Source organism: Microcaecilia unicolor, chromosome 1, assembly GCF_901765095.1.
Source record: "Microcaecilia unicolor chromosome 1, aMicUni1.1, whole genome shotgun sequence".
Taxonomy (NCBI): domain Eukaryota; kingdom Metazoa; phylum Chordata; class Amphibia; order Gymnophiona; family Siphonopidae; genus Microcaecilia; species Microcaecilia unicolor.
This window is the reverse complement of record NC_044031.1, coordinates 566,730,828-566,756,415: the sequence shown is the minus strand read 5'-3', so window position 1 is coordinate 566,756,415 and position 25,588 is coordinate 566,730,828. Positions and strand designations below refer to the sequence as shown.

Here is a 25,588-nt window from a genome sequence, read left to right as displayed (position 1 = left end):
GCATTTAGTTGCATGCATGTACACCAGCCATTGAGATGGCATAAGTGCCCGCACCTAAAGTTATCACATCACTATACCCAGTTCCCTCTAGGTTACTTACCTGCTTATTTTCAAAGGAGAAGGGCACCCATCTTCCGACACAAATCGGGAGAGGGGTGTCCGTTTCCTAAGGTTGCCCAAATCGGTATAATCGAAAGCCGATTTTGGGTGTCCTCAACTGCTTTCCGTCGCAGGGACGACCAAAGTTCAAGGGGGCATGTCGGCAGTGTACAGAAGGCAGGACGGGGGTGTGGTTTATGAGTTAATAGAAGTGTAGAGGGCCACAGATGGATCAACAGAGGAGGCCAAATCTTGGAGGAAATAACTTTTATTGAAGAGCCAACACGGCCTGTGTTTCAGCTATTGCCTGCATCAGGGGTCAAAAGCTTGACTACTGTGCAAATTCTTTGGAATGACTAGTCACAGTGATTTTATAACAATATACGCAATGATACCTCCTACAGTACCAATGAGCATCAACTAAAAACTGTCCCCCTGACACAGGCAATAGCCAAAACACGGGCTGTGTCATATCTTCAATAAAACTTTCTTCCTCCAAGATTTGGCCTCCTCTGTTGATCCATCTTTAGCCCTCTGCACTTCTATTACCTTACCATTGCCTTGATTTATGAGCCTAATGCTGACAATCAGCATTAAGATTCTAATTTTTTTACCAGCTCTAAATCTGCCCCTGTTGCCACCCACATTTTATGCTCCTAAATTTAGGAGTTTATTGAAATTTTGAATATAAAATTTGCTTATTGATAATTGATAGTTTTTGTTGATTTCTTTTCTATTACTTATAACAATTTTCTTGAAATACTTAATACTTTTCTTACAATACTTTGTTTTTCCATACTGAAGTGAGTACTTATCTGAGTATGCATGCTGCTATGCTATACAGTTTGTATCTGTTTCATAGAAGGCTTCATCAGGAGGATCTCACAAATACAGCAACCGTAGTACCCTATATTCAAATATTTTAGCATTATTGACTTCAAAGGAAACAAATGCTTCTTTATGCTTGTAACATCTCAGGCATATGTGTAAACTATGCAAGGAGGGGACGGGAGAAGAAATTACTACAAAAGGAACAATATTGGATCAATACGGTTAAGCCAGATGGATTGAATACCGCCATTGATTGGAGAGTGTTTCTTTAACCAATGGGGATTCAGTATTATCCTCATTGGTGATTTATGGTTGCCATCTATTTAAAGCCTATAAGCCATTTTGAAAGGTCATTAGCAGGAAGAGCCCATATACTGAACACAAAAAAGGTAGGTACTGATTTGCCAGCTGTCTACATATGTCTGAGATGCTATAAGCATAAAGAAGCCTTTGTTTCCTTTGAAGTCAATAACGCTAAAATATTTGAATATAGGGTACTGTGGCTGCTGTACTTATGAGACGCTCCTGGCGAAGCCTTCTGTGAAATACTGAAGCACTGTAGTACCTGCTTCAGTATGGAAAAACATAAAGTATTGTAAGAAAAGTATGAAGTATTTCAAGAAAATTGTTATATGTATTGGAAAAGAAATATATACAAATTATAAATTATCAGTAAGCTGAATGAAAGAAATATTTAAGGAGGTTTTTTTAGGACTGGTGAAGAAATTTACCCAGTTATTAGTCCAAAGTTATTCTGAGACGTGACTGGAGCCTCTGAAGTCCTTTTTTCTCCTTGTATTAATTCTAGCAGCATTGTAGTTACTTGCACAAATTGAGGAAGTGATAATATCAACATTACAATTAAATAGCCATCAGAGATAGTTGTTTGACAGAATATAAAGTTAGGCACTCAGCACTAGTTAATGTTCAAAGAGACCACTTTAAGAACATAACTCTCAAAGGGGTCCTTTTACTAAGCTATTAAAGTTATGGAACTCTAGATGCATCATGTAAAGATTGTTTCTATTTATCTAAAACCATTACCATACCTTTAAAGTATAACAATTTGATTAGTTTTATTGTATATAATCATGGAAAGTAAACATACATTTCAAAAGAAATGACTTATTTGTTTGTATTGTTTTAAAGCATTAAAAAAAACAGATTTTTTTTTAAAGAAGCCATTGATTCTTTCATGTTATCTCTTATTTTAATTTCACATAGTTTCTTTGAAGCTGGATACAATGAGTAATTCTTTCACCCAGGGAATTTGCAGCATCCTGACCATGATTTAATGAGAGAGCCACTTATAAAACAAGACATAGCAGAGAAGCAGCAACTCAAAAGAAAGGGGCTCTAGAGAAATTCTCCTCCGTGCATCAAAGAACAAAGACATTAATTTAAAAAAAATGAAAATAAGTTTCAGAAAAGTTCTCTATACTGATTCATTAAGTGGTGCTTTTACTAAACTGAATTAAGCAGTTAGCAAATGAATTAGCACACACAACTGTTACTGTGGTGGCATGACAATTTATGCACTATAATTCACATGTTAACTGCATGCTGTGTTAGGGGACAGGAATTGGGTTGGTTATGGGTGTGAATTGTTCACTGCAGTTAGCTCCTGGTACTTACTGTGTGCTGTTACTTGTGCAATTAGCGTGGGTACACTTACCACTTCTTCAAGAGGAGGTGTTAAGTGCATCGATGCTAATTTCAAAAAGTCTTAATGCATGGTAAAGAACATTTCATGTAACTGCAGAGGACATACTGGGGAGGCCCCCACAGTTACCACGTGACCTTTGAACTTAGCTTGCACTAAAATATAGTAAGTGCAAAAACTTAATGGACTTTAGTAAATGGGCCCTTAATTGTCCTTCCCTCCCCATTCTCTGTTGATGGGAAAATACCTTGATGAATCAAGCCCTTAAGTGGTAAAAGATGAGCTTGAGGCCAGGGGCCCTTTTACTAAGACGTGCTGAAAAATGGCCTGTTCTGGTATAGGCGCGTGTATTGGTGTGCGCAGGTTCATTTCTCAGCGAGCCTGAAAAAAAATGCACTTTTTGGCCAAAAATGGACATGCAGCAAAATAAAAATCAGCGCACGTCCATTTTGAGCCTGAGACCTTACTGTCACTCATAGACTTAGTGGTGAGGTATCATGTGTTAACTGGGCAGTAATTGTCAGCGCACATACATTGCCGATTACCATCTGGTTAGCACCACACAGTAGAAAATAGAAATTATTTTCTGCCGCATGTGTTGGACGAGTGTCAAAATTAGATTTACCGTCCAGGGCACATGGTAGCTGGGTGGTGGTTCTAATTTAACGCACATTGTATGCGTAGATATGCCTACGTATCTTAGTAAAAGGGCCCCCCCCCCCCCAGTGAGAGAGCTATGTACTGCCACTTGAAAGGCTCTATATTCAGTTTTTGGATCAGGCCTTCTGCAGTCTGGATGGGCTGGGAATGTTGTATTAAAAATGAAAAGGTTCAAGTTAAATAAAATAATAGCAGTTCTGGGAGGAAAGGAGACACAATCATTCTGCATCTCTATGATAGTTAGTGGCCAATAAGGTCCCATGGTTACAAAATTATGGAAGAAGCTCTAGTGCATCATCCCTCTATGATAACTGTATGAAGTTGGGATTAGATACAAAATTGTAGGAACAAAGTCCCTGGGTAGTTGCACTTGTACTAACTGCAGTCGATTGCCAAAGCATAAAAATGAGCCGAGTCAGTTGAAAGACAAGGAGGACAGAGGGAAAAGAGAATGAAATAAAGATCAGATGATTCAGTTTCAGGAGATAAAAATAATGAAAGTTGGTCAGCTTATTGTAGATAAGTAAACTGGGAGTAAAACCAATAAAGTTGATAAATGCAATGCCAGTTTTCTTCAAGCTTGGTAAATATTTGAGTTTGAATACTGATATGCTTACTTCATAAAGTTAAACAAATATCCATCTAACTTAAAACAGATTTTCAGTGGTACTATCCATTTATGTGGTACCACTAAAAGTTCACAAATAAAGTCAGACAGATTAGATATTGATTTAACTTTATACCTATTATCTGTGTGGGACCGATTAAACAGAATTTATTTGTATGGGAGGACATTTGATAATTTCATCTAAGTTGAGAGAGCGAACAGGCAAGGATGTATCTCCTCTCTACCCCTGATCCTTTCTGGATCTACCCAGAGGTCCACAGTGTCAGGGGATAGGGTTTGACTGTCAGGGAGGTGATGTGCCTGAGGAGTTTGTTTAAAAAACAATGATCAATTAACAATCAATGCCATATCAGAGGTTTTGGATGTCATATTAGATTCCTCTGTAACATTTGAACCTCAAATGCACAACTTGGTTAAGAAATGTTTTTTTTTTTTTTTTTAATAGTAACATAGTAGATGACGGCAGAAAAAGACCTGCGCGGTCCATCCAGTCTGCCCAACAAGATAAACTCACATGTGCTACTTTTTGTGTATACCTTACCTTGATTTGTACCTGTCCTTTTCCGGGCACAGACCGTATAAGTCTGCCCAGCACTATCCCCGCCTCCCAACCACCAGCCCCACCTCCCACCACCGGTTCTGGCACAGACTGTATAAGTCTGCCAGCACTATCCCCACCTCCAAACCATCAGTCCCGCCTCCCACCATCGGCTCTGGCACAGACCGTATAAGTCTGCCCAGCACCATCTCCGTCTCCAGCCACTGGCTTTGCCACCCAATCTCGTCTAAGCTCCTTAGGATCCATTCCTTCTGAGCAGGATTCCTTTATGTTTATCCCACGCATGTTTGAATTCCATTACCGTTTTCATTTCCACCACCTCCCGCGGGAGGGCATTCCAAGCATCCACTACTCTCTCCGTGAAAAAAATACTTCCTGACATTTTTCTTGAGTCTGCCCCTAAAAATGAAACAGTTAAGACATGTTCATGCTTATTTCTATGAAAAGCACTTTGACAGATGGTGCTATCAACAATTCTATCACAATTGGATTACTGCAACTCACTGTAGAATGGAATTACCGACTTAATCCTAAAAAAAAATTCAATTTTTACAAAACTCTGCAGCCAGATTAGTTTTTAAGAAGTCAGTGTTTGACCACATGTTCCCACTTTTGATCAAGCTTCATTAGCTCTCCTTTCAAGCCCGGACATTTTTAAAAATTAGTTCCATTGTAGGACCGTAGCTCAAATATTCACCTGGATTCTATATATGGTGCCTACATTTGTGTGCCCAAGTTGCACGTGCACCTTAATTGAATAATAAATGCCCTTGACTAGCAATGAGGATGTTATAATGCCATTATATCGCTCCATGGTGCGACCGCACCTGGAGTATTGTGTTCAGTTCTGGTCGCCTCATCTCAAAAAAGATATAAAGGAATTGGAGAAGGTGCAGAGAAGGGCGACGAAAATGATAAAAGGGATGGGATGACTAACTTATGAGGAGAGGTTAAGAAGGCTAGGACTCTGTAGCCTGGAGAAAAGGCGGCTGAGGGGTGATATGATAGAGGTCTACAAAATAATGAGTGGGGTAGAGCGGACAGATGTGAAGTGTTTGTTTACGCTTTCTAACAATAATAGAACCAGGGGACACAAGATGAAATTAGAATGTCGTAGGTTTAAAACAAATTGGAGAAAGTTTTTCTTTACTCAGCGCATGGTTAGTCTCTGGAACTCATTGCCGGAGAAGGTAGTGACGGCAGCTGGCCTTGCTGAGTTTAAAGGGGGTCTGGACAGATTCCTGAAGGAAAAGTCCATTGATCATTATTAAATTTTGGGGTTTTGCCAGGTTCTTGGGGCCTGGATTGGCTGCTGTTGTAGACGGAGTGCTGGGCTTGATGGACCTTTGGTCTTTTCCCAGCGTGGCAGTGCTTATGTACTTATGTAATAATTGGGCACTAACAACCAATTATTGCAGTTAATTGGCTCAAATTTGGATTTGTGCGCTCATTTGGCTGTGCTGTATTCCATAAGGCTTGGAGCCTAACTTTTATAGCATGTATCTGAGAAGGGAGTGAGATCAAGGACAGTCAGAGGTGTTCTAAAAGGTTATGTGTGGATTTAATGAATACACACCCAAGTTTGACACCGGCATTTACAAATGGTTTTACCAGGCATACATCTGGTGGCTAAAAGCTTGGCATGAAATTGGCACTAAGCACGATTCAATAAAGTTTGTGCATCCTTTATAGAATTATGCTTAGTGCCAATGTTTTGGAGCAACACATTTTGAGCACCATTTATTGAATCTAGTCCATTGTATGGAATTCTGGTAACCGCATCTCAAAACAGATATAGCAGAGTTAGAAAAGGTACAGAGAAGGGCACTGTAAATGATAAAGGGGATGGGATGATTTCCCTATGAGGAAAGGATACAAAGACTAGGGCACTTCCGATTGGAGAAGAGATGGCTGAGGGGAGATATGATAGAGGTCTATAAAATATTGAGAGGGGTGGAAAAAGTAGAAGTGTTTCTAGTTTACTCTTTCCAAAAATGCAAGGTCTATGGGGCATGCATTGAAGCTAATAAGTAGTAAATTAAAAAAAAATCAACGAAAATATTTCTTCACCCAACTTGAAATTAAACTCTGGAGTTCATTGCCAGGGAATGTGGTAAAAACAGTTAACTTAGCAAAAATGGTCTGGACAATTTCCTAAAATATATTGGATTTAGGAAAATTCACTGCTTATTTCTAGGATGAGCAATATAAAATCTGTTTTACTTAGGATCCTGCCAGGTACTTGGGCCTGGATTGGTCACTGTTGAAAACAAGATACTACTACTACTACTATTTAGCATACTGGGCTTGATGAACTCTCAGTCTATCCTACTATGGCAATGTTCTTGTTTTGTTTTTAAAATTCTAAATGGGATGGCCTCCAGATTAAAAGATTGTTATTCCTTAGTGTTTCCTTCCTTTGTTTGCTCAAAGTGAATGTTAAAACAGTCTTTTTGTTATAAAGCTATTCATGCTTGGAATGATTTACCTATGTCACTCAATAAACTTTCACCATACTCAACATTTCATAAACACATACCTTTTTGTTTCAAAATTTCTTAACTGAGCATTGATTCTTGTATTTTTTTAATATACTCTAATTTGTGATATTTTTATTTTTTTTGCTGTTGTAAACTGCTTAGTGCCCACTTTGTTTTGATTAAATGCAGTCTAAAAATGCTAGAATTATATTATATTAGATTATTTGAGAGGGGCCAACCTGCCAAGGGAGGGGTGTGGGTGGGAACTTTGATCTTGGGGGGGGGGGGGATTGGGAGGCAGATTGGCTATTGGGAGAGGGGATCAGAAGATTGAAAGGGTGTGCCACTGTGGGACTTCGTCTGCAGCCCTGCTACCAGCCTGCTGGGAACATGGGTGCACTTAGCACTTAATCTTGAGGTGATGGTAAGAGCAGCCAGGCTACCAGCAGTCTTAATAGCTAGTATGTAATACAAACCTATGTGATAACTGTCATTGGCAACCAGTCCTAAAAGCCAACCAACTTATGCCTAGTTTCAAATTCTGCCCCTACTGGCTTAAGGCAGCAGGTACAGGATTTTTTTTTGCTGCAGTGGCAGTTTTAATATGTCATAGACATTAGAACAGGTTCTTCTCCTATTCCTTCCTTAGTACCAATACTTTCTGATAGACAGATTCCCCCTATCACTTACTTCAGATATCTTGGAATAACTCTTGACTCTGCCCTGTCATTCAAATTGCAAATATCTCAGGTTATGAAGACTGGCATCTTCTTTCCCCAAAGTCTCAGATCTATCGGTAGTTAGTAGACTCGGCTTTCGGTAGTTAGTAGACTCGGCTTTGGTTTGTTCCTTGTTTTATGCATATATTAACTCTTGCTATGACTACTGTAATTTCATTTGTGCAGGTATCACCAAGGCTTACTTAAAACGTCTTCAAACACTTCAAAATACTGCAGCTCGTATAATGTATCATGCGAGTTGTGACAATCATGTTTCTCCGTTGCTGCAACATCTTCACTGGTTGCCTATAGAATATAAGATTCTTGCAGTTACACTTAAGGTTCTACACACTGTCATTCCTTCTTATCTGGCTTTAGCTTATTTGATTGTACCTTATAAGTACATAAGTACATAAGTAGTGCCATACTGGGAAAGACCAAAGGTCCATCTAGCCCAGCATCCTGTCACCAACAGTGGCCAATCCAGGTCAAGGGCACCTGGCACGCTCCCCAAACGTAAAAACATTCCAGACAAGTTATACCTAAAAATGCGGAATTTTTCCAATTCCACTTATGGATAATAGGCTTGTTATACCTTACCCTTCTAAGGCATGTTGGGAGTCTACTTGATCATCCACTTTTTTCTTTCTTGCACCTGCCCTCTTGAACTTGTTTCCCCAATATTTAAGGTTAGAGGATTCCTATGCATGATTCTGAAGCTCTCTGAAAACCCATTTTTTTCAAACTAGCTTTTAGACAATGATGTCCTTACTGGTTGAATTACTGCAATGGGGGAGGGGGAACAAGAATATAAGTGCTTGCTTTTATATAATTGTTTTAGACATACAGCTGGATATTTGTGTATTGTTTGACTTGTCTTGAGTGGTTGCACTTTCCTATTTATTTTATGGCATTCCTATTAATTAGGTTTTTTAAATGTTCATCTTATGTATTGTAAACCGTTTCATTTTGCTCGTAAGGGAAGTGGTATAGCAAACATAATAAACAACACTACAGGGTAAAACCTGTACTAGCTGCTTAAAAAGCAGCTTTTTGAAAGATCTCCTATGTGTCATTATAAAATTACCCCACAAAAGCTATGGAAATTGGAGGAGATACTACATATGGCACCTAAAAAAATTGGTCCTGAAATCAGTGCCAAGTGTGTTCTATAATCGGCACCTAGATTTATGCACCGATTATAGAATATGCTTAGTTGATATTTCAGCACCAATATCTGTGTGCATCCATTTACGCCAACGAAAACCTGATGCAAATCTCAGCATGTAGATTTAGGTGCACTGATCCATATTTTTATTACATTTGTACCCTGCACTTTCCCACTCATGGCAGGCTCAATGCGGCTTACATGGGGCAATGGAGGGTTAAGTGACTTGCCCAGAGTCACAAGGAGCTACCTGTGCCTGAAATGGGAATCAAACTCAGTTCCTCAGTTCCCCAGGACCAGAGTCCACCACCCTAACCACTAGGCCACTCCTCCACTATAACTAGGTGCCTACATTTTGTAACGCCCATGAAACTCCCATTTCCTTGCCCATAACCACACCCCTTTTTACCTCTGCGCATTAGAAGTTTAGAGCACACCGTTACAGAATATGCTTAGCAAGTTATGTGCCTAAATTCTAGTCAGTGCTAATTCATGCTCATTATTGCTTGTTAAGTGCTGTTATCAGTGCTCATTAGCTTGTTAAGCCAATTAAGTTACACACAGTGTTATAGAATCCGCACCGATTTCAGTGTCTAAATCTAAGCGTACTATATAGAATCCGGGGATTTTCTGTAAAATGAAGCTGCAGATATTTATATTTGCTTCTATTTCATGTGCAGCTTAAGAAATTTGGCACCTAAGCATGTGGATAAAGGTGAGCCAGTTTATATTGTGTATGGGCATTTTCAAATGGCATTTGACAAAGTATCTCATGAGAGACTCCAGAGAAATTGGAGAGTCATGAGATAGGAGATAGTGTTCTATTGTGGATTAAAAACTGGTTAAAAGACAGAAAACAGAGAGTGGGGTTAAATGGTCAGTATTATCAATGGAGAAGGTTGGACAGTGGGATTCCTCAGGAGTCTGTGCTGGGATCGCTGCTTTTTAACCTATTTATAAATGATTTAGATATGGGAGTAACTAGTGAGGTAATTAAATTTGCTGTTCACAAATTTTTTCAAAGCTGTTAAATGGCAGGAAGATTGTGAAAAATTACAAGATGATATTACGAGACTGGAAGACTGGGAATCCAAATGGTAGATGACGTTTAATGTGAAGAAATGCAAAGTGATGCATGTGGGAAACAGGAACCCAAACTATAGCTATGTGATGCAAGTTTCCACGTTATGAGTCAGCAACCAGGATAAGGATCTAGGATTTATCGTTGATGATACTTTGAAATCCTGTGCTCAGTGTGCTGCGGCAGCAAAGAAAGAAAATAGAATGTTAGGTATTATCAGGAAAGGAATGGAAAATAAAAATGAGGATGTGATAATGCCTTTGTATCGCTCCATGGTGTGACCGCACCTTGAATACTGTGTGCAATTCTGGTCACCACATCTCACAAAAGATATAATGGAATTAGAAAAGGTATAGAGAAAGGCGAAGAAAATGATATAGGAGATTGGATGACTTCCTTATGAGGGAAGGCTGAAACGGCTTTTGCTCTTCAGCTTGGAGAAAATAAATCTAAGGGGATATATGATAGAGGTCTATAAAATAATGAGTGGAATGAACAGGTACACGTGAATCACTTGTATACTCTTTCCAAAAATACTATGGCTAGGGGCATTCAATGAAGCAACAAAGTAGTAAATTTAAAACAAATTATAGAAAAATTTTTCTTCACTCAACATGTAATTAAACTCTGGAATTTGATATCAGAGAATGTAGTAGTAAAAGCAGTTAGCTGAGTGGGATTTATAAAAGGTTTGGCTAGCTTCCTAAAAGAAAAGTCCATAAGCCATTATTAAAAAGAACTTTGGAAAATCCACTTCTTATTTCTAGGATAAGCAGTATGAAATGTATTGTACTTTTTGGATCTTGGATCTTGCCAGGTACTTGTAACCTGTTATATATATATATATATATATATAAAACACACCTCCAACGTTCTAATGAAGCCTTTCCCAACGTTCCAAAAGTGAGGTGGCAGAGACCCGATTTTCCTCCATGAGTGTCTGCCCCGCTCACGCGTCAAACGTGATGATGCAGAGGGCGGAGCAAAGACACTCATCCAATAGGGAGGAGTAACAGCAGGTCACAAGGACGCATTCAGAGCGCGAGCCAGCCCACTGACGAGGGGCACTCCAATTGCCCATCTCAACAGCCACAGAAACAGGCGCACGCCGGCGGCAGGTGAGCAGTGCAGGACCCCTGTTCAACCTGTTGTGTGTTCAGCAGTTCGCCCTGTGACACGCCCCCCCACACCCCGCACAACACAACACTCACAACGCTACAATAAAACTGCCTACAATGGACACCTCCATCAGATGAAACATCCGCCCTCAACCCCGCCCCCCCCCCCCGCACAGAACGCCACCCACAGTCCACCCTCAAGCCAACCCGCATCTACTCCTGAGATCGGTTAAAGTTACACGCCCCCCCCCCCCCCCCCACACACACACACTCACAACACCATCTTCTTAAATAAACAACTGCCTGCCTGCAACGGATCCCTACGGTTTCATCAAAACTACAACTGCCTACAAAGAGCCCACCTCAGTGCGGTGCTGAATTCAGATTGCTGTCTCCAACTGACACACACAGACTCACCCCCCCCCCCAACAACATCTCTCTCCCTCTCACTAACACACACAGACTGCCCTCCTCCAATACCTCAGAATACACAAACTGTAGGAAAGAGAGGGCCTGCCAGTGGACAGGAGGGAGGCAGGAAGGGACACATGAAAACACTGCAAGTGTACACAAGGGAGGATCATGCAGCTGCGAGGCAAGGAGGGAGGGAGAGAGGGGGAATCTTGCAACTGGAAGGGACACCATGAAATACACGAACCTAGAAGGCATGGAGGAAGGGCGACACACACACTCGGAGGGAGGGACATAGCTCGCTATACTTTGCAGGGGGGACGTCCTGAATTCAGATTCCTGTCTCCCACTGACATGCACAGACTCACCCCCTACATAAGTACATAAGTAGTGCCATACTGGGAAAGACCAAAGGTCCATCTAGCCCAGCATCCTGTCACCGACAGTGGCCAATCCAGGTCAAGGGCACCTGGCACGCTCCCCAAACGTAAAAACATTCCAGACAAGTTATACCCCTACCACACAAAAAACAAAAAAACATATAATATGGACACTCTGCATCACTCACTCACACCCATACACACAGCCAAACTCCCACCCCCCCCCCAACACCAACATACACACACTGCCATGCACAGACAGCATCTCTCTTTCACAGTCACAGACACACACTCCCTCCCCCAACCCCCAAGTGAAACACTACAAACAAACATCTCTCTCTCACAGACACCCACAACCCCCCCCCAAAAAAACCCCCACATACAACAAACCTACCCTACCCCACAATGGTATCTCACACCCACACTGAATCACTCTCTCTCTCTCTCTCTCACACACAGCCTCACTCTCTCTCTGTCTGTGACACACACACACACACACAGAGTACAGACCTGTGGTGAAGAGGTGCTGAAAGGAGAGCTGCTGTACCCTGTGGCTGCTGAACAATGCAGAGGGGAGGGGGCCCCCCTGCAGGAGGGCCCCAGGCTGAAAGGCCTAGCACACTTGGAGCTGAGAAACACTATGAAGGGGAGGCTTCCTCCACCCAAGCCCCAAGCATGCAACCAGGAGAACCAGGAGAGCCCAGGCCTGTGGACGGAGGAAGGACCAGAGCCCAGCAGCGCTTGCTGAGGAGCCAGCTCACCCTGACTGTAAGTCCTGGCCATAACATTCCTAAGCTGGGTGAAGAACAGGGGGCAAGAAGGCAGGGCCCGGGTTCCAGAGCAGGGTTCTCTGCATCCAGTATCAGAGGAGAGGTGGTGGAAGAGAATAGCGGAGAGTCTGAAGAGGACGTTAGTGAGGAAGAAGAGGAGGAGAAGGAATCCAGGCCTAGGGCCTGGCAGAAGAAAGAGGCCCAGCATATGACTCCTGAAGAGGTTATTAGATCAGTGAAGAAAATGAATCGAGTAGAAGGTGAAATAGAGGTACTGAGGAAGCGGCTGAAGCTAGCAAAAACTATGTGTAACCTGGCTTCCACTGGCCCACGAGACAAGTATGTTAAGGGAGTTGAAGCACTCCAGAAGCGGCTTACAGCAAAACAAAGGCAGCTGCAAAAACTAAAGAACTGCAGAGATAATCCCCTTCGTGAGGTTTTCCAGAACAGGGAACGCATGCAGCAGACCCAGACGCAGTCCCAGATCCAGCAGGAAGCAGAACCCAGAGACACACAGGACTCCGTGGTTCCAGACACCCCAGAGGCTATGCTGGAAGGGACAGCAGGGGAAGAGAAACAGCAGCAGCCAGAAGGAGGGAAAGACAAGACTGACACAAATAATTCCCAGTTATCACCAGTATTTTATTTCCTACAGGATTCCCAAGAGCTAGGTGCTCCATCCACTTACCAGCCTTGTAGAACAGAGGCTCCTAGTCCAGTTGTGGCAGGTACTGTGGATAAGGAGGGGCTCCAGCACTGCATGCAGCAAGAGAGCCTGGCAAGTTTGGAACACAAAAGAGCTATGAAACTGAAAAAAATTCAAAAACGTCCCTTATACTTAGAGAGCTGGCAGGGCATAGCCGAACCCACAGAGAAGAGCTCAGGTTTGCTGGGAGAGACAGAGAAGAAAGACAGCCTGGAGAATCAGAACAGTTTGAATGCTGAGGAGAATCAGAACAGTTTGAATGCTGAGGTAGGAGAAGAATCACTACACACTGAGCAAGTACAGAAGTTACCAGGAACAACGGGAGGGAAAGTAGAGCAAAAACAAGGGGTTTTGCAGATGGAGACAGAGACTAAAGAGGATGGGAAAGTACAGGAATGGAGTAGTGGAGTACTACAAGAGATGGAAGAAGCTGAGAGCAAATATGGTGGACAGAGGGCGGGAACATCGTGGGAACACCACAGTCACTCATGGACAGAATTGATAGGGCAGACCTCTGAGCAGGGCTGTCCAAGAGCTGCCATCCAATCTCAATCAGAAGTGCTGATGACATCATGGGGGAAGCTCAGTGACAGGCAGGGGCTCCCAATAGATTCTGCCACTCAGAAACAAGAAGAAAGAGCAGAAGGGAGCTTCTCAGAAACTCATGCCCATCAAAGCAGGAGTCCCAGAAAGGAGAGAGAGAATTGTGGAGAGTGTCAGCTGCACCAGGAGGCGGAGCCAAGACCCAGATCGAGTGAGACAGGGCATGGAGGAGAGTGTCAGCTGCACCAGGAGGTGGAGCCAAGACCCAGACTGAGTAAGACATTGCCAGATACAGAGAGAGTACATGAAGGAGAGTGTCAGTTGCACCAGGGGGCGGAGCCAAGTCCCAGACCCAGTAAGACAGAGCATGGAGGAGAGTGTCAGCTGCACCAGGAGGCAGAGCCAAGACCCAGACTGAGTAAGACAGTGCCAGATACAGAGAGAGTACATGAAGGAGAGTGTCAGCTGCACCAGGAGGCGGAGCCAAGACTCAGACTGAGTATGACAGTGTCAGAAACAGAGAAAGTGCATGGAGGAGAGTGTCAGCTACAAGAGGAGACAGATCCCAGACCTGGTCTGAGTGGGACAGTTGCAGAGCAAGGGAACGAGTGCTGGTTGGGAACAGCAGCAACTGGCAAAGGACTGGAAGTAGAATATTGCAGAGGGGGAAGAGACAGAAACAGCACAAGTGAACTGAACATAGTGGGGTTAGTGGACATGGGAGAGGAGGGAGGGGAAGAGAGGGGGAGGGGAGGAAGGCAGGAAGGGAGTGGGGAAGGGGGGAGCATACTGGTATCAGCCCCTTTATCCTTTGCAGCAGTAGTACGGGGAGGAGGGGCAGAGACAGGGAAGGAGGAGGGGAGGCAGGAGTCAGACATGGAGACAAGGGGAAATCCATTTTCTGGTCCGTTGCGGGGTCCCGGGAGCGGTGTTACCCCAAAACGTCGAAATGTTGTCCAGCTGCGTTGGGTGGGCACAGGGGTAGCACCACCTAGAGAGGTTGTTTTAAGAATGGTATTCTCCCTTGGCTTTATCCCTGAAGATTTGTATGCATGCATACACCCTGTGGGAATCCCTGAATATGATATTAGTTTCTTAACAGGGCGAGGTTTGGACCTGTTTTGGGAAAAGTACACAGAGGTGCAGCATCAGGGTAGATGGGTGGATTTTAAGGCTGTCCCCATCAGTAGACAGGACGCAGTCCAGATTACCATTTTGGTACGTAATGAATCTCTTATGGCTGCAGACCTGTCATACTGGTTGGGACGGTATGCCGAAATTAGGACCCCATTAAGCAAAATACCAGACCAGAGTCGTGTGTGGGCGGGGGGGTGGAGTGCCCTTGTAAAATTAAAACAGGCAGGCTATGTCACCCAACATATACCTTCAGCCGCATACATTGGAAGGGATCGAATTCAATGCTTTTATGCAGGACAACCCAGACAGTGCTACAGGTGCGGATCTTTCCGTCACTTAAGCATGTCATGTACAGTGTTAAAGTGCTCGCGATGTGGTAGTACAGATCATGACACCAGCGACTGCACTACCATACGCTGTAACCTGTGTGGAGGCTTGGGGCACCCTTTTAGCAAGTGCCCACAAGCATCGCACAATCAGGTAGAGGAAGAGAGGAGGGGGGAGGAAGGGGCACAAGCAGAAACTACAAGGATACAAGGACAGAAGCGGGAAGCATTAAAGGGATTAATGGATAAATCAAATACCACTATTCATACAGAGGCAGGCACTAAGGGAAAGGGAAAGGGGGAGAAAAGGGCATCAGGTTTGGATCACATTCAAAGAAGGGGTATTTGTGAAAGGATGGAAGAAGGAGGTGGGGAGAAGGGGGGAGAAGAAGGGGAAGCATGGACCCTGGTAGGGAAACATGGAGGGAAGGGGGGTCGGAGGAAGGAGGGGAGGGGGCTAGCCCGAGCGGGGAGAACAGATATTCTGGAGAAGAGCCAGAGTAATCGATATGCAGTGTTTCAGGTTTCAGGTGAAGGAGAGGGTGATCTTGAGATGAATCCACCCCAAAGGGAGGTTTTGGAGGAGAAGAGGAGGGAGGGGAGGGGAGCAAGGAATGAATCATCTGAAAGACTTAACAGAGAGGAGCCAGCAGTGTTACTCCCAAGTCTAACATCACATCCTACTAGTTTAACGAAGGGCCTCATGCAGGAAATAGAGGAGGGTAAGGAAGGGATGAAAGGGGAAAGGGCTGGTCCAGAGGAAACCAAGAAAAAAAAGGGTAGAAAGAAAGCCGGGGAAGATGACTCAGAGTGGGAGGATTTGGAATTAGAAGAAATTATAGAGGATCCTGAAGAAATGATGGGGGCAGGAATATCTGTGAAGAGGGATTGCGGTGAAGAGATGAGGAGGGGTAAGAAATTTAAGAAATAAACCATGGCTGCCTTGTCCTTAATCTTTGCAACTCTGAATGTAGCCAGCATAAAGGCAGAGAGAACTAGATTTGTCGCCTTTAGCGATTTGACCCAGTGCAAGGTAGACTGCATCCTGTTGCAGGAGACTCATTTGGATTCTTTGCAGCTCCTGCACCGGGCCAAGAGAGATTGGAAAGGGGGGCCCTCATTCTGGTCTCTGGCCAAAGAAAGATGCGCAGGGGTGGCTATTCTTTTTGCCACCCGAGAAGTGGAGATTACGAGGGAAATAGAGGTGGAGATAGGGAGGTGTGTTGTCTTAGACGTTTTCATTAGAGGGGTAGCAGTGCGAATCATTAACTTTTATGGGCCCCAGATTAGTTGGGAACGCAAGCAGCTGTTGCTCCGGGTGAAACCGTATTTATATACAAGCAAATTGGTGGTATTTGGAGGAGACTTTAATATGGTCTTACAGCAAGCAGATAGAAAGGGGTCCAGGCGTCAGGTGGGTTATGACAGCCTCCAGCTGGCAGCAATTGTAAAACAGGCAAGACTGGAGGTGGCGGGAGGGAAGGGGTTCACTTTTAGAAGGGGAGACACGGAGAGCCGTATTGACTGGCTCTTTGTAGGCGGGTTGGCTAAGTTTCAGGGGCAGCCGAATAGATGGACGGAATATTCAGATCATGCCTTAGTTTCCACAGTCTTAACAATATGCGAAGGGGCGCAGAAAGGCCCAGGATTTTGGAAACTGAGTGCAAAGTTATTAGAAGTAGAGGAAAACAGACAAATATTTGAGGGTTTTTTTAGCAGACCAAGAAACACTATGGGAGGTGATGGATGATAAGGGAGCCTGGTGGGACATGGTAAAGGGGCGAGTCAAGGCCCTTTTCCGGTCCCTAGCCAGGAAGCAGAGTCTGGGGTTACAGGCACAGTGCTGTCGTCTTCGTAAGCAATTGGACCACGCGGTCTCCAACCATCTAGAGAAGGGAGAGATAGAAGCTTTGCAGGCCCAGTTGAGGCTGTTGCAATATGATCGATACGCTGCTTTGCTTCTGGAAAGGGAATATGGGCATCGGTATTCCCCGGATCCTTTCCAGAATTGCAAGGTAGCAGTAGGACACAAGGTCATTTATGCTATGAGAGATGAAGCAGGGCAGCGATTGACGAACCAACGTTCAATCGAGGCCAGGGTCATTCGGTTTTACACCCAATTGTGGGGGAAAGAGAGCTTGGTTTCTAACTTCATGCTATCATACGTGCAGAGTGCCCCAGGCTTGGAAAAGGTTTCGGAGGGGGAGATGGAACAACTGCTTAGGCCCATTACCACAGGAGAGGTAGATGATGCTATTGATACGCTATCAGCACGTACAACTCCGGGTCCCGATGGGCTGACCCCAGAGTTCTAAAAAAAATTCCGTGTGGTCCTGATTCCAGTGTTAGCTGCAATTTTTAATAATTGTTTGCAGAACGGGCGTTTGGCCCCTTCACAGCAGTGTTCTATTTTGGTTCTCCTCGCAAAGAAGGGAAATCTGGAACTTATCGAGAACTGGAGACCCATAAGTCTTCTGAATGTAGATAGGAAAATAATGGCCAGGATTATTTACAACCGCCTGGCTGGGGCAGTGGGTGGTCTCTTGTCCTCAGCACAGTTTTGCTCGGTGAAGGGGAAAGGGGCAGTGGAAGCAGTTTGTACCATCCGTGAAATAGTGGAAAGGAGTCAAGGTGGGACAAAGGGAAAGTATTTGCTGACCCTTGATCAGTCTAAGGCTTTTGACAGGGTGTCCCAGGAGTACCTATGGCTAGTGCTTCGGTGCTATGGGATACCCGACCAGTTTATAGGGTGGATCCAGACTTTGTATCGCAATGCAAGGAGTAGCACTCTAATAAATGGTTGGGTGGGCAAGAGCTTTGCAGTGAGGTCAGGGGTGTCCCCTCAGCCCCTTGCTGTACGTCCTTTCCTTAGATCCTTTCCTCAGAAGGTTGAGTGGAGGGTTTAGCGGTCAACTAGAGGGCATCTCTTTGGGTTCACACACATGGCGATGTGTCGCCTACGCAGATGATGTCACAGTAGTAATCAGTAGCAAGGAGGAAGCCGAGCGAGTTCAGACCTGGATGGCAGAATACACACAGGCTGCAGGGGCCCAGATAAACCAGGATAAGAGCTCCGCAATTTGGGTAGGACAGGGCAGACCAGCTTTCAAACTTCCCAGTCAGTACCCAGTAGCAAGGGATGAAGTACGGATCCTGGGTCTCTGGGTAGGCAGACAGGACTATGATACGATCAACTGGGAGAAGGGGCTGGGGAGAGTCGAGGAAAGGGTGGCCCAGTGGAAATCATATAAGTTGCGGTTTGTGGAAAAACTGCATGTCATTAAGACCTATCTGATACCCCTTCTCCTGTTCATATCCAAGGTCTGTTTACTGCCTATATCGTTACATGCCAGAGTATACAGCTTGTTTTTCCAACAGCTATGGGGGAACAGGATGAATATTATCCGGAGGGAGGTGACCTATTTGCCCAAAAGGGAGGGGGGGTTGGGAATGGTCAACCCTGTGGTACATTTTAGTTGTTTCTTTTTCCAACAAAATCTGGGAGGGGTCTTGCGGGAAGGGAGGCCGGCTTGGGCAGACTGCATGGCCTCCTGGCTTCAGCGGTACTTGAGGGATTGGGTGAGGGGAGGTCAGGCAATGCCCCTGCGAGGGAAGGCGGGATACTTGCCACAGTACATCTCACCTCTGTTGAGATTGGTGAAGAGATGGGGTATCACAGTACAGGAAATCCAGAAGGAGGACAGGAGGCAGCTACAACACCGCATTATTCAGACACACTTTTCAACACGTCTAGCCTTGAGGGACTGCCCAGGTCCAATACAGGAGGAAGGTCTGGCTTTCCTCAATTCATCACGCCTCCCCCGGAAGATTGCGGACATGGCCTGGCTGACTTTCCACAGCCGGCTTTATGTTCGAGCTAACATGAAAAATAGAAACAGCAATGATCGTAAGTGCCCGAGGGGGGAGTGCGTGACGGAGGATGAAACAATGGACCACTTCCTCCTCAAGTGCCCGTTCAATCAACAAGTCTGTCAGGCAGTAGCCCGCCAATTAGGGATTCCTTTCTTCCACCAGCTATCTTATGCAGAATGGGCCTATGGAGGGTTTCCAAAAGGAAAGGGGTGGTGTAGGGAGACACTGTATATCATCGCTGCAGCCCTTTGTTACTTCCTGTGGCAGGCACGCTGCCAAGCTTCATTATATCGGAAGTGGCTGTCTGTACAGGAGGTGGCAGGGGATGTGGTACATTTTGTCCAGCAGCTGGCAGTGAGGGAGAAGGAGCATTGTTCTGGACTACAGTGGGCAAGGCATTGGAGGGGTTTTTCGTTTCAGCCTCCCTGAGTGGGAGGGTTTGTTGAGGGGCGGGGGTATTGGCCAGTAAGGTTTTATTTATGTATTAGTTAGCGGGTTTTATTGCTTGTTTTATCGCTTGTTTGTATGCTTGGTTTGTCTTGTTGCAAGTTTCAATAAAGACAATATGACACACACACAATCAATCAACATTCTGTCTTTCTCTCTTCCACACACTAACTCGGCCACCACACACACACACACACACACACACACAGTCTCTCTCTCTCACACAGTCTCAGATACACTCTGTCACACACACACACACACACACACACACACACTCACACATTCACTCTCTTTCTCTCTCTCTCTCACACACAGTCACTATCAAACACACTCTGTCAAACATACACACTCGAAGGAAAATCTTGATAGTGCCCATTTCATTTCTTACAGAAACTTGCCTTTTTTACTAGTATATATATATATATATATATATATATATATATATATATATATATATATATATATAGTTCAGTATTGTTTTAGTGATTAGCTCAGTACTGATATCAGGCTTATTGGTCTAGAATTTTGTGGATCACCCCTGGAGCCCTTTATAAAAATTGGCATTTTGTTGCCACCCTACATTTCTCAGGTATCAAGTCCATCCTAAATGGTAGAATAAATATTACCAATAGAGATTAGCAAGTTAGTAGTGCCAGGTTTGATCTCTTCAAAGACTGGGATGAACATCATCCAGTCGTGGTGATCTGCTGCACCTGAGTTTGTCAAGTGGATTTAGGTTTATTATTTATAACCCCTCAATACCCAAGGCTTACAGTGATGTGGTCTCAATCCAACATGACAGGTTTTCAGTGTGTTATAGTCACAACATCCTCCTCTGTAAAGACTGATGCAAAGAAATCATTTAGGGCTCTTTTACTAAAGCATAGCATGCACTAGTGGAATTAGTGTGAGATAAATGTTGCACAACCTATTTTATACCAATTGGACATGTGGCACTTAGTGCACACTATGGTGCTTGTTTTCAAAGCACCTAGACTTACAAAGTTACTTAGAAGCTTTCTAAGTCTGTGTGTTTTGAAAGTAAGCTTCTATGTCCTTGAACATGCACTAAGCTTTAGTAAAAGGGTCCTTTTGTTTTTTGTTTTGCTTTTACCTTATCCTCCCTGAATACTGAGTTTACTCCTCGATCATATAGTGGTCCTACTGATTCCCTCACATTCCTTCAGATGTATTTAAAAAATGATATATTATTAGTTCTTACAACTATAACAAGCTTCTTTTCACTGTCTGTCTTGGTCTGCCTTATTGCGTTTTGCATCTATCCCTATGTTTTCCGTGTAATAAAAGATACCCTTTTGGTTCTCTTTGCCTCTTCTACTTCACAATTAAATCATTTTGGCCATAGCTGTCAGTCAAGCTGAAGCTCACCGCCCCCCGATGCAGATTTGAACCCTCCCCTATCAATGCAGGTCCAAACATCCCACCCCCATCTCCTGATGCAGGTCTGAACACCACAACTCCCACGGGACCGCTGATTTCCTCCTCCAAGCTTCAGATAGTCTCCTTGGGCTTTGTTACAGTCCTTGACGGTCTAGCGGTCTTTGGGGCAGAAGTGAATCCCACTTGTTCCAGCCACTCTCAGTTCCTCCTTGACAGTGGCTACAATATTAACAATATAGGTCATAACAGCCATTTTTGTGGAGGGACCAAGAGGAGCAGGAGCAAGTGGGATTAGCTTCTTACCCAAGGACCACTAGACCACCAAGGATTGTAAGTAGGCCTGAGGAGTTCATCTGGGGCTTGGGGAGGAGGGGGCTCAGATCTGCATGGGGGGGGGGGGGGGGGTTGGAAGGTGAGTTTAGGAGGGTGAAAGGGGGTTTAGAGATGCATCAGGGTAGAAAGGGTTCAAACTTTTATCAGTTGGGTGGGATGGGGTGCACAGCTGCTGTGAGATGTATGGGCAAACATGCAGGTCCTGACTGATATTCAGCTGGTTTCCACATAAGTATCTTATGCATGTCCTGTATGAATATTTTCCAGGACCTACATGAGTTAGCTAAGCAGTTAGCTTAGCAGGGTTTTAAAAAAGTTTGGATTATTTCCTAAACAGAAAATCTATAAGCCATTATTAAGGTGGATTTGGGAAAATTTGCTGCTTATTTGTTGGAAAGCAGCATAAAATCTATTTACTCTTTGGGATCTTACCAGTTACTTGTGACCTGGACTGGCTACAGTTGGAAACAGGATACTAGGCTAGATGGGCCTTCAGTCTGTCCCAGTATGGCAATGCTTATGTTCTTATGTTAAGTTTTGGTAGCCACTAGTGGTTTGGTCAGGCCCACATTGCCCATCATTGAATTTCCAGGGCTAATTTAGCTTGTTACAGCCATCATTTAAAAAAAACAAAATGGCTACCACCACCGGATGAACTTGACCAGATTTGAAACAGGATATCTTCAGTGATGGTACCAGAATTGTAGAATGAAATGTCCCAGAAGATTAGTGGTAAACCTTTTAAGAAGAAATTGAAAACGTGGCTGCTCACTGATAGATATCTGCAGGATGAATAAAGTACATTGGGGTCATTTTTTTCTTAGTTTTGTGGGATGTGTGTGTATGTGTTTGTTTTAGGGGGTTAGGATTGCTTTGTGTTGTTTTGTATTGTATGATATGTTTTGTATGTTATGGACCATGCAAAACAGATTTTTATTTATAAGAGCAAGTATAAAAGATTTTACATAAACAAAACACATTGAAGCAGGTATGAAAGTATGTGTAGTGATTTGAAAATAAATTGCATTACATTATTGTTCTTCTTGTAAACCACTATTACCTAAGGGTCCCTTTTACTAAAGCGCGGTAAGCCCACTCCGGGCTTGCCGCACTGCGTTCCAGTACTACCATTGGGCTACTGCAGGAGCCAGATGTAGCGCCTGCCCCCACCGCACACCATTTCCAGCATTTTGGAATTTTGGGGGGAGTTAGCACTGGGGGTTACCTGACAGTAATTGGGCAGTACTGTGTACTGCCTGGTTACCAGCAGGTTAGCACAGGAGCCCTTACCGCCTCCTAAATAGGTGGTGGTAAGGACTACCCCAGGAAATGGCTGCATGGCAAGTGGTTAACTTACCACACAGTCATTTCCTTAAAAAAAAAGCCTTTTACCACCTGTGGTATAAGGGGGCTTCGGTGAATGGCAAACCTGTGTGCCGATGCCACTATGGGCCCCCTATTACTGTAGCATGGTTAAAGGGGCCCTAAATTAGGTTCTGTGTGGGTAACAAACAAAAGAAACTTGTATAATCCCAAGGAATTATAATAAAAGGTCAATAATTAAAAATAATAATAAAGTTACGGATCAATTTAGTAAAGTTATTATGATGGCTCATTATTCAATATATACCTCCGGAATAAAATGCTTTTACTTCTCTCCTGAACTGCCTAGAATTTCTTTGCAGTCTAACTGACACTGGAAAAGAATTCCACATCATTGCTGCTTGATGTGGAAGAGTAGATGTTAAAACTGTTTTAAATTTAATATTTTTTTATGGCTGGAAACTGCAAGGTCAACTGAGCCCTAAAAAAGTGAACACTGCCTCTATTCAAAATTTGAATGAAATGAACCATATAAGATGGTGCCTGTCCATAAAGGAGCTTATATATTAGCATACTTATTTTAAAAATTACCCTGGCTTCAATTGGTAACCAATGGAGTTTAAGAAAACGTGGAGTCACCCTTTCAAATTTTCAGGCCAAAAAAATTAGTCTAGCTGCTATGTTCTGAATTGTTTGCAATTTCCTAAAGAATGATTTAGTGCATCCAGTATAAACTATATTACAGTAATCCATCTGAGGCAATAATAATGATTATACAATCAGTGCAGTCAGATGCTTCAAAATATCATCTGATTGCTCTTAATTTTCTCAATAATATAAATGAATCTTACAATTTTATTAACCTGCAACTCCATCGTCAACTAATTATCTACCTGTACTCTCAAAATCTGTGCAGATGTATCAAATATACAAAAATCCGATTCAATCTGAAATGACTCATTGTTTGAATTACTGTCTGAATTTCCCAGTACTTTCCTTCTTGTGATCTAACTGTATAAAAGCTTTTACATATTGTCTATATATAGACAATATGTAAAAGCTTTTATACAGTTAGATCACAAGAAGGAAAGTACTTGGAAATTCACAGCTTTTGCTGTATATATATATATACAGAGAGAGAGAGAGAGAATCGTTATCCACTATTTCTATTTCTCTTCAAAGTATAGATTGAGGTAATTGTTGGTACATAGTATAATAATTATTAAAAATGAGTTAAAATTAGAAACTTGACTTTCTCAGATTGATAGTTCTAGTTAGATCCACACTCAGAGTTTAAGGTGTCAATAGGCATTTTATATGAGCAGCCCCTGAATACCACAATAATTTATAAAGATTTTGCTTGTCCAAAAATTGCTCCTGTTTTCTTCACTGTTTTTCAAATGGACAATAATGGCTAATTGATCAAAGTTTATACAGAAGTTTGACAGATATGCCCTCTAATATTGTTAGATACAAACTCATTAAAATGTTTGAGCTGGTTATACATGATCAGGCAGATTTTTAAATTTTAAGTCTAGTTTTGTCCTGGGATAATTCAATTGCTAGATCTGAAACTGTATTTGAAATGAAGAAAAATTTTAACAATTATGTCAATATTTTGTTTTGTTTTAGCATTATGTGGCGGAGATATCAGAGGGCCCAGTGGAACAATTTTATCTCCTGGTTACCCAGAGTCTTATCCAAATTCCTTGAATTGTACCTGGACAATAGAGGTGACCCATGGCAAAGGTAATGTGTGATCTGTGGCAATAACTGTCTTTTGTAATACAAGCCTGTCTTTGTTTAAATTATTTATTAACATTGACATTCACACGTCGTTCAACAACCATTACTATAAAAGAACTTCTACTAATAACACTGACACACACTCTTTTAGTTGGAAAAAGTTTGGCCACAGCTTTATTAACTGGAAAACTATTTCCAAACTTCAATCATTCAACCAGAACAATTTGATTTTGAATTAAAAGGCTGGCATCCCCAGAGTGGCTTTCAACTATTCGTAACCATTCAGTAGTGAAATTGGCTCCCTTCCTATACCCCACTTCTCCCTTCTTCTTTCCATGTGACTTACAGTGCCGTAAAGCCACACCACTCATGACGGTGCCGCCATGAGTTACCTTTATCCTTCAATCATCTCTTTCCACAAAACATTCAATTTGCCACCTCTGGATACAGGGCTGACCGCAAAAGCTGCACCCCCCCTACACCCCCAATGAACCAAACCCCACCTTCCTTGCATGAGACAGCAAAAAACACCTCCCACAAAAACAGCCTACAGAACATCAAACCACAACATACAAAACAGGGATGGGAAAGGATGGGTGCGAAAAACTCCCTAGCTTACCTCAACTACCCTCACCCACTCCTACCCTCCCACAACTAATTCCAAAGACTGCAAAAATGTTTACTTAAGATACCCTTTCCTTACCCTCACTCAACCAATCAGATCATGCCTTTCTTCTAATCCCTTGTTGCTACCCTTTCAGCTATTCACCTTTAACCATTTCATAAAATCACTGTCCTCTCTGACATACACACACACACACACACACTTACAATTCACACCTCTATTCCTCAACTCCCCCCCCCCCACACACACACACACATACACTCCTATAAATTGTTGCTCATCTGTCTCAGTCAATGTTAATAACCCCTCAGTCTGTCCTGGAGGGGTCTCCATATCTTCAGAGAAGTGACAGGATTTGTGGAGAACTTAAAATGTGGTGTATAGAAATATACAATTCCACATCCATGGCCATGTCCCCTTTTTGGCAGCGCACATTAGAACGCAAGTGCACCACTTTATAGAATATGCTTAGCAAGTTGTGCGCACAAATTCAAGTTAATGCCAATTAGTGTCAGCGATTGCTTGTTATGTGGCAATTATCAGCGCTGATTGGCTTGTTAA

At 43.2% G+C, this 25,588-nt stretch overlaps 1 protein-coding gene across 1 annotated transcript in view; it reads left to right on the top strand.

The window, feature by feature from the left end:
- Window positions 1-25,588, top strand: part of CSMD3 (CUB and Sushi multiple domains 3) — a 2,043,988-nt gene that overhangs the window by 1,064,298 nt on the left and 954,102 nt on the right. The window contains exon 20 of the mRNA XM_030189879.1: window positions 24,289-24,405. Within this exon, the coding sequence (XP_030045739.1) occupies window positions 24,289-24,405 (117 nt within the window). The remainder of the gene's footprint in view (window positions 1-24,288; window positions 24,406-25,588) is intronic.